This window comes from Argiope bruennichi, chromosome 8 (genome assembly GCF_947563725.1).
Source record: "Argiope bruennichi chromosome 8, qqArgBrue1.1, whole genome shotgun sequence".
Lineage (NCBI taxonomy): Eukaryota > Metazoa > Arthropoda > Arachnida > Araneae > Araneidae > Argiope > Argiope bruennichi.
The window spans coordinates 55,849,540-55,859,932 of record NC_079158.1 but is presented as its reverse complement, the minus strand read 5'-3'; the positions used below and the strand labels follow the sequence as shown (position 1 = coordinate 55,859,932).

At 25.6% G+C, this 10,393-nt stretch overlaps 1 protein-coding gene across 1 annotated transcript; it reads left to right on the top strand.

Annotated features, from left to right (window-relative positions):
• Positions 1-162: 162 nt before the first annotated feature.
• LOC129981984 (probable transcriptional regulatory protein PERMA_0079) lies at positions 163-7,486 on the top strand. Its single transcript, XM_056093059.1, has 5 exons — positions 163-544; positions 1,536-1,645; positions 3,859-3,986; positions 6,042-6,222; positions 7,263-7,486. Exons 1-5 carry the CDS (start codon positions 244-246, stop codon positions 7,458-7,460), a joined length of 918 nt encoding a protein of 305 aa, XP_055949034.1. The 5' UTR covers positions 163-243; the 3' UTR covers positions 7,461-7,486.
• The last annotated feature ends 2,907 nt before the right edge of the window (positions 7,487-10,393 follow it).

Below are 10,393 nucleotides of genomic sequence, written 5' to 3'. Positions count from 1 at the left end.
ACTTTTTTTATATTTAAAACTTTTATAAGTGATTTTATGATCGGAAATGTATAGATTTTTCTTTTTGCTTCATATATCATACCCATCAAGTCACGAAAGTATTTCTCCTTTTCTATACAATATTCTAGCAGAAGTAAATCTTCTCAACTCTGACGACGTTTCAGTATTTTGTAAATAAATATTGAACCAGAAAAGGAACGATTATGTTATAAAAGGTTATTTAACTTCAAAACTAATTAAACAATGTTTTCATATATTCATCATTCAAATAAATTTATGAACATATTATTAAGGCCTATAAGCAAAAACTTCAGATTTGATACTACGATAGCCTTAAAATCATTTCATACAAATTTTTTTGAACGTCATGGGACTGTATCATTGCTTTGTATAAAACAAAATGATTTCTACAATGTTATGAATAATAAACGTATGGCAGGTCATGCGAAGTGGCAAAATGTAAAACATATTAAAGCTGAAAAGGATCGGCAAAAGCAACTTATGTGTAATAAATATGCATTTTTAATTGGATTGGCTGTTAGAGGTAAAAATGTTTGTTAAAAAAATATTAGTGAATGCCTTTGAAAGTAGAGAATTTTCAACGGCATGAATTTAAAGAAAAATGAATTATTTATGAAATTTATTATTCTCATGATTTTTTTATGAAATTTTCATGTATATTTATTGGTATTAATTTCTAATTTAACAATTTTGTTCAAAAGTATATCTCTCACTATAATAAAAATGTAAGTAACAAAAGATGCACCTGTAAAATTGTGAAAACAATTACTAGTTATATTTTTCTTTTGTATTCTTTTCTAGGTAGTTTTTATGTTATTTCTTTAAACATTTTATATATAGTAACATGAAGCTGTATATATTCTATTATGTCTATCTTTCTATGAAATATTGATACTAACAAATTTTCTTTAGAATTATTGTAATTATTCTCTTGAAGTTTTAAATCATTTTTCAAATGTATCAAAATTTTCATTATATAATAATATTTAATTATTAATTTTTTAATAGATAGAAGTTAAACTAAATATTTATGGAATTAGGTGAACTTTTCATATAGAGTATTTTAAGGAATAAAAATTTTCATTAATCTAAGTGGAGCTTTGACATGTCAGTAATTTTAACATTACTTCTTAAGCCACAGAGCTCAAGCAAGCCTTTTGACTTTTTAAAATCTTTTTTTTTATGTTTTATAAAAATGTGTTAATCTTCCTGTCCTGGGAATTTAAAATCTAAAATAAATATTGTTAAAGCCATTTATTGATCACATTCTACAGCTAAAATGTAGTTGTGAACGCTTATTGATGTATTAATAAATTTGAAAACAAAAAAATTGATGAAAGAAGGATTGGGGTCTTTTATCAATCCAAATTTTGTTTACTTTATTTTCAAAAATAAATTGTGGATAATTCTTTAGTTACTTTTCGTAGTTATCTTGCCTATACATAAATGAATATATTGGTTCATGTGCAATTTCCAACATACTTTTAAATTTAAATTTGTTTGGTTAATTACAGAAGGTGGAGCTGACCCCAAAGTAAATAGCAAACTTGCAAGTCTCTTGGAACAAGCCAAAAAGAATAATGTGCCATCTTCCACATTGGAAAATGCTTTAAAAAGAAGTAATGTATGTATATTTTTTTAAAAGGGAAACTTTACAATATAATCACAAATGCAAATTTTTAAACAGTTATGAGTTTGCCATTGTGAGTCAAAATTATTTTCTTTAAAATCAATATCTGTTTTGTTTGCCTGTGTTCATTTCACTAATAATTCAAATGTTATTATTTTCCAAAAATATATTTCCACTGGGTTATATTGCAAATTATTAGTAAAACCATTATTAGTTCTCTCTCTAAAATTTTCTTGCCTACTTCTTAATAAAGTAATTATTCTCCCTCCTTCCTATATAAAAAAAACAGCAGATTTTGGGCAAAGCTGTAAATGCCATGAATACTCAGATGTTGATTTTTCAAGAATCCACATTCAAATGTTTAGAAGAATACCAAATCTGTATTTTAGACATCTTTTTCAACTGATTGAAATCAAAATTTGACAAAACTGAATTTTAGTAATAAAGTCACATACAAAATGTCCCATTTCTAAATATTTACATTTTTGAACTCTCAAGTTCAACATGCAGGCAAATGGGTAGATCTATAGACAGGCAGCCTTTGACAGATTTGGTTCAAAATTGGTTACAGATCTGTACTCTAAAATTTAAACTGAGGATGAAATTTTTGTAGTTATTGTGTTCACCTGCATTTTGACAAACAAACTGTGAATGGACTTCATTCAGAATTTGATATAAATCTACAAATATGAGGTAAGAACTATATGCCAAACAGAGCTCATTTATCTAGCTAAAAGTATTTTTGAGTTGTTGTATTCACATATTGATAGACAGACATAATTCCCAAAAATGCTTTTCTTTAGAAAATTTGTAAATGGAGATTTGTTTAAACCTGATACCAAATTTTTTGAGTATTACAGTATTTTCTCTTATATTTATATATTTTGCATATGTGAGAATTGAAAGTACTGTCAAGAAATCTAATTGCTATTTAACAGATAAGTTGTGAAGTAATGTGTTAAACAACTTTATAACTATATTGAAACATGAGAAAAAAAATTAATATGGTAATTCATCGCTTCTTGAACTATATGTTATATCCTGATATGGCTTGTATAGGACAATTAAGTGACAAAAAACATTATTAGCTTTTAAATGTTTAATTCAAAAATTTTGAATAATGATACTTATTGAAGTTTTTTTCAATTTACCTTAATTAATACCTTATTTTTTAACCTGTATTTCATTTCAGATTGCAGTAGAATATTTTGTATGAAATTTCAGATGTTTTTGCTCTGAAAGATATGAAAATACCTTTTGCTAAATGCTCCAAAAGTGTTTTCTTTATTATTTAATTAATATAATTTATTGAGTGAAGAATTTTGAAATAAAATACTTTTTTCATATTATGTTTGAGATAAAGGAAAATATTTAAGGAATTTTACCATTCATTATGTAATTGTTATTCAATTCTGCAATTTTGAATGTTTTTTTGTTTTTTTTCCCTTGTTAAACTATGAAATCAGATTGAATTGCTTTTCATATCTCTTATTCTGCAATAGTGTCTTCTCGAAAGAAGGGGGCGGGGGCTCAAGTATAGGAATAGGAAATCATTGTATAAGTAGACAGGCTTGCGATTTTCCTGGTAGTATAATATTTGTGTCTAATAAAAGTCTCCTGTTGAAAATAGGACATATCTCCTTGTGATAGTTATATGTATAAGTTGCATCTAATAGGATCTTTTTGCTTAGTTGGCTGCCTCCATATTGTTATCTGTGGCAATTTGGTTGTTTAATTTTTACTGCATGTTCTTGAAATATAATATTATATTCTTGTCATGATGATTAGTGACTTGTGATTTCTCTGTTGTTCATTTTTTACATTTAGTTGTCACATTTTTAAATGTTTTTATTTTTTGCTTTCAATATAAAGTACTTTTGTTCCATTACATGTTTGCTTTTTTTTTTTTTTTTTTTTGTTAATAGGAAAATAAGTGTGTGAAATAGTAGAAACATTATTATTCAAAGTGTATTTTCTTTTTTATTCTATTCTCTTTTATTCTACATAATAAAATATAAAGCTGAATAGCATTGATTTAATTTACATTATAATTATTTCAATAATATTTGAATTTCATTGATTATTTTGCAGATTTAAGTTCTTCATTTATTTTTGATTGTTTTATATTATGATTTGATTTAACTCTTATTAAGATAATATATTTTAATGAAATTGTCAATAATTATGTCACATTTTCCCTTTTACAGAATAAGAAAACTAAATTTGGGTCTGTGGAAATTCTATCTCCTGGTGGCTGTTTCATAGTTCTTGAGTTTGAAACAGATAATATATCTCAAGCAAGACATGAAATTAAAACTGCCTGTAAGAAACATGGGTACGGTACAAAATTTTAACATTTTAGTTGTTCTTTTTTTTTCCCCCTATAATTTCTGATGTACAAAACTAATAAATGATGCATAAATGGTATGTTAAAAAAAATGTAAATATGGTATCATGCCTAGGAAAGTACATAAAGATTGCAGCAGATTTTGGCATTATGAAGCCAGAGATGCAAGATTGTTTTGAAACTTTTTCTTTATCCTGGGCTTTAAATTTGCAATCAGCATTATAATGCATATAGAAGAGATTATTAGTCTTTCTTGCACTACATATTCCAACATATCTGAGTACAAAATTAATGCTTCTAGCATCTATGCCACTGATAAAAATGGATTGTGAAGCATAATCTAATTTATTTATTGCAAAAGCACTTCAGAAAATGTTGAAGCAGGTTACCTTTGGAAAATGTATATATTGACCTAGAAATATAACAATGTAAACAATGCATGCTGCTGAAATCAGGCAGTCCAAGTACATAGGAGTGTATGCAATGCAAGTTTTCAGCTCCTCTGACAATGCAAAGATGAGGGATATCTGTTTGGTGATGCATATGATCAATGGATGGATGACCCAAAACATCTCTTGATGACCATATAGTTATGTGCTCTGGTATAATAAAAAAGTATTTTATCATACATAAACAGAAATTATCATCAAAAGCTACACAGAGAAGGTGTCAGGGCAGATACATTGTGTATCAGTAATTGTTTCTTTTTTTGTGACCTATTTCTATTTCTATAGTGACCAACATGTCAGTACACACCATATATGTGCAATATGATAACTATTCTCAGCATTTGAATTGCAATCTGTAGTTACAGAATAAAGACTGGATTGATTCTTGATCTGTGAAAACTACTCTATTGTTTGTGTTCCAATGATAATACAGATTAAACCATTACAAGTGGATATTATGCCTGAAGTGAGATATTACAAGATTTGTCAATTACAGTTTTTGGGGTTATACAATTCTCTGTGATTGTTCAGTTTGGTATTGATCAGTTGCTTAACTGACTTACTATTTGCGCAGTTGGATTACTGCAGTTCTTTTTTGTTGAATGTTATATAAATTATTTCGTGCTATAATTCTCTCCCAAATACCTTCTATATTTCCATCTGTATACAATGCTACCCAAGGCCTGCAGTATAAATAGTGTCAAATTCCATGGATATATTCATTGTGTCTCTGTTGCTTCAGATTTCCAGTTATCTATCCATATGTAAATGATATCTGTGTGACATATTTTCGAAAATATAATGCTTTTTCAATCTTATTGATAGTGTATCCAGCATTCTTTGACATATGATAAATCTCTGCTAACTGTTTCTGTTCCATCATATGACCCATAGCTGTGGTAATCAAAAAGTTGCTTTGTATCGCTCTTTCATGCAAATTTCTGCAAGAGGTTCTATCAAGATGCATGCATCATGAAAAGTGAACTTACATTTGAAGACTATTTTTAAGTATCTGAAAAATGCTTACTTTTACAAAAGTATTTTTAATTTCTTTCTTTTTTTTTCAAAAAGTGCAAAGAAATACTTGACATGTTTTTATTTTTTATGAAACTTTTTTATGCATTTATCTAAAAAAGCATAATATCTTTTACAATACAAGACTTTATGAAAATACTTAAATACATATTAAAATTTATAAAAATACACATTTAAATTCATTCTTTAAAAGAATTTTCAATAAAGTATGTGCTTTTATAAGACAGAAAACATCCTACACTTAGAAAATATACAAGCTTATATATACATGCATATACTAAGGTGCTTAATTTTTTTCAACAATTTCTCATTATGCACTCACTTCCTTATGCAAACATAGAAAAGTTTAGTACTACAATATATCAATAAAAAAATTAAATCAGTTTTTAATTTGGATGTGATTTTATTGAACAGGTAGTAGTTATTGTTAGATATAAATTTTAGTATTATGATTTATTGATGCCATATAAGTTGCCATATTTAAGACATTTTGATTATCGTCTAGCTAATAGGAAACTAGTCTTTTCTTTAAAATTTGTTTAATATTATTTCATTGTAGTGCAAGTGTTTTAAGTGGAGAGGGTCGCTGGCGAGCAGTTTATGAGCAGAAAGGAATAATTAAGGCTGTTCAGACTAAAAGTGGTGAACCATTAGATGCTGAAAAAGCATTGGATATTGCAATTGAAGCTGGTGCTGAAGAAGTTAATTCTAAAGATGATGAAGCAGCTCCTTATCTTGAAGTAAGAATCATCATTCAACATTTGTTATTTTTCTTTAAGTAAAATTTTACTTGAAGTAGATTTTAAACTTAAATGCAAGTTATAACAGAGATTCTTACTTTCATACATGGAATGTGATTATAAAAAAGTAAACTATAACTTTTACTAATGCATACTTCAATAGTTTTTCAGGTGGTAATTTTTAGAAACTAACTGCCAACAAAGATTCAGATTAAATACCTTTTTAAAATTAGACATTTAATTCCTTTTTCTATAAAATTTCCTTTCAGTTTTTTAGAAAAGTATATACCCAAAATTGGGTGTCATTATATTACATTTGTGCATACACATATGCAAAAGGGCTGGGCTGTTTTTTATCTATCGAAAAAAAAAAGTGATATTTCAGAAATATCAATTTTTGAAAAAAAAAATTAGTTTAAATATTATAGGATGCCCCATTATAGTCTTTAAAAAGATAAATAATTGCTTTAATTATCTCAAAAGTTGTAAGATGAAGTTGAGCAAAAATATTTTATGAAGTAATTAATTATAATAGATAGTTACCTAGAAAAATACCCCAGAATGGCATGCGCAAATTTAATGTTGTAAATGTTTAGTAATATAAATTTTTTTGAAGTCATTAAGATATAGTTTCAGAAAATATTTCATTTTTAGCAACCATTAATTAAACTAGATGGTTGCCAAAAGTGGCTAGTATTTAATATCAATGGTATTTGTTCATTCTCAGTTATTTATGATATATATTGAAAATATTTTAATTGCCGTCATTTACAATAAAAGCAGCATTACTCTTTTATAAATGTTGTGATACATAAATTACATTGGAGAAGAAATAGTTTTTTTTTTCATAGTTGTGTATAATCTGAGAATTATTACCTTTTTAAAATTTAATTTTGGAATTTAAATAGTATTGTGTTAATTTCATGCAATATATTCTTAGTCCAAATCAAAATATTGGAACTTTATCTTTTATTCAAAGAATCATCTGGATGTGTCTAAGAAGAATTTTCCTATTAATAATTCCTTTTTCACTCTTCCAGTTTCGGTGTGCTCCTGGAGATTTAAATCAAGTTAAAAAGGCGATTGAACAACAGTATGAAGTTGAAGACAGCTATGTAGGCTACCTACCAATAGTTACTGTAGAACTCGACAAAGAAACTAGTACTGTAGTTGACAATCTTTTAGAAGATTTGGGAAGTTTACCAGATGTTGTAAGAATTTATGAGAATGTTAAATAATTGAAATTAAATATATATGTTTGGAATGTTGTTGCTTCTGTATGAGGAAATGTAGTTAAGAGTGGATTCATAAGTTATTATAATACTTGGAAGATACTTGTACATTACATAATATATCAATTACACTCCTTACAATATATTTCAAGCACATGAAATTTTTTTAACAGAAATAAATTTATATATATATATATATATATATATATATATATATATATATATATATATAGTGTGTGTATGTGGAAAGTAAAGAATGAGCCATAAAAACGTTCCTCAAATTTTTTTACAAAAAAAAATATTTTTATTGAGAAAGTACTATTTTCAGTAATTTGACAATACTAAATTCTATAGAATTTCTCTAGTCTTAGTCTATAATTTGCTGTAAAACATTTATAAAATTCACATTAAATTTTTTTTACAAAATATATTCTAAAAATAATAAACTAGAATTTCTAAAATATCACAAAGTATCAATGGACTCTTATTCACAAGATTTTAAAAGGCAAAAACATTTTATCAAAATGCTTGAAAGAGATAAATATTGAAAAACAAATCATTCAGCATATGTTTCAATTATAGGATATAATCTACATGGACTTAAAATAAAATATATAATTTGATAGTTAAGTATAAATGTTTTAAATCAAAATATCAATGCACATAATTATGATGTAATTAGAACAATATTAAGCATAAGGAGAAAATATTAAAATTCAAGCTATAAATGATTAATACACTTTTATAATCAAACCATTTATTGTATGATCATATGTATGTATCACTTTGATAATTCATTATTTGAAAAACTGACATTTGTTGCTATATTACAGATTCAATGTCATTTTGTTGACTTGCAGCAAAATCTTGTAAATTAACAAATGATGAATGCCAACATATAAATTCTGAAATAAATATGCTTCTATATACAAAACATATAAATGCATATTCTACCTTGAATTAAAACAAGAGGAGGCGAAATTTCAATAATATCACTTATTTTAATAAAAAAAAAAGTATACAAGAAATTTAATTTATCTGCTCTCTTGCACATGCTAAAATAAATATGGCCATTAAAAAATGTAGTTTAATTTCTTTTTGTGCAAATTTACTTCTTATTCTATTAGTATCTATTGGTCTTAATTTTCCTAATAACTTTTTTTGTGTTGTTCTTTATATGTATATATAACTGATAATTTCTACATATTAAACAATAATGATCATTTTTTTTCCCTTCAAATATAATGAGTATGGCTTAGTATTCATATTTACGTATGTAAATACTATGCAATTTCTCTAAGTAGTTCTTTATATATGAAAAATACCCTAATACTATTTATGAAAGTGAAAAAATAGTAAATTGCAGTATGATTTTCTATTTTATTTTTTTATGACTCACTAAATGTAATTATTTTTAATGGAGTTGAAAGTTGAAGATAGTTTTTTTATATTAAAATTTTACTATATTAAACATTTTTGGAAGCACAGGGATATACTGTTTTATATAGCAAGTTCTTTTGCCATTTATAAACAGCAAAAATGTGGCTGTGATAAGTTGCTGCTGACCTTTGACAAATACAAGTATATTTTCTGAGAGGACAAAGGTATGAAACAGAGATCAGGTCACAGAAAAATAACATGATTACAATAAATATGATTGATTGTCAAATTTCTATCGGCATATTTTTTCCTACTTTAATTATTGATGTACCTTCAATTCCATTTTAAGAAATAGTGACCACAGCCAGTTCTGGAAAACTTTGATTCATACCTATATCCTAACTAATTATGCAATTCTTACATCACAACTTCAACACATCAGAGCTAGGTTATACTGAATTTACAATTCATAGATGATTTATGCAATACTATACAAATCACAGGTAAATTTATTAAAGATTGCATTTTTTAAAAATAGGCATTAAATGGTTTTATTATTGCAAATACTGATTTTAAAGAAATCATACTTTAATAGTTACTCAGTAAATTTTTGTACACTAAAATTTTTTTTTTTTTTTTTTTTCCCAAATGAGTAAAATTTTTTAACTAAAATCTAAAGTGGAAACAAAAAGTGTGAACTTTTACAATAATTGTTTCTAAAAATATGCTAATTGAAAGAAAAAAAATTTAAGTAGAAAAATAAGATGGAAAGTACCGATTAAAAGATTTTTTAAGACCTCCCCCCCTCTTCTATCTAAAGGATTAAAAAATTATTCTAAAATCACTTTTTGAGGAATATACTTTTATTAAGTAGTTATTGATACATAATTTATTTGTAATTAAAAATTTATTATTTTGTCTTATTGCTATTTAGAGAAAACCCATCTGTAACCTATATTTCTAATTATGATCATGCAATCCAAGAAAATTATTGTGGAAAAAAAGTTATTATGAGCTTGAATTAAAATAAATGCATTTTCATATAAGTTCCATTGTGATGTCATTGAAAATAAGTAATATTTATAGGATTCTTTCTAGTGGCAGTTTTGTAAGAAAATGTTATTGTCTGAAGGTTTGATTGTCCAGACTTTATAATTTTCGACAAAAGTAATATATATATTTTTAATATCATGTAGGTCATTTGTTTCATTAAAAAGTGCTTTTGTTCATTTTTCAGAATTCATGAATAAATTTACTTCTTAATTAGCAGATCATTAAAATTCATCGTGTATAGTTTAATAAAAAATTCACAGAAATTACAAAGAAAATCTATAATAAGTTGACAAACCTAAATTTACGCGAGTTAGGAGTTTAAACAATTTTTCTGGTCTTATTTTTAAATTTTTAAAAAAAAATTAATAAGAATATATAATTTATAGAAATGTTCAAAGAGAATAAAAATAATGCAAAATGATGTTATATATGAACATAAAATAAAATTTAAAAAAAATATTGCATTTTACTTAAATGTTAAAATTATACAATTGGCATAATTTTAC

Coding starts and splice junctions, on each gene's coding strand:
- LOC129981984 (XM_056093059.1), top strand. CDS start 244: ATGTTTTCATATATTCATCATTCAAATAAATTTATGAACATATTATTA. Junction 1,646..3,858: donor ATGCTTTAAAAAGAAGTAAT/GTATGTATATTT, acceptor TCCCTTTTACAG/AATAAGAAAACTAAATTTGG. Junction 3,987..6,041: donor ACTGCCTGTAAGAAACATGG/GTACGGTACAAA, acceptor ATTTCATTGTAG/TGCAAGTGTTTTAAGTGGAG.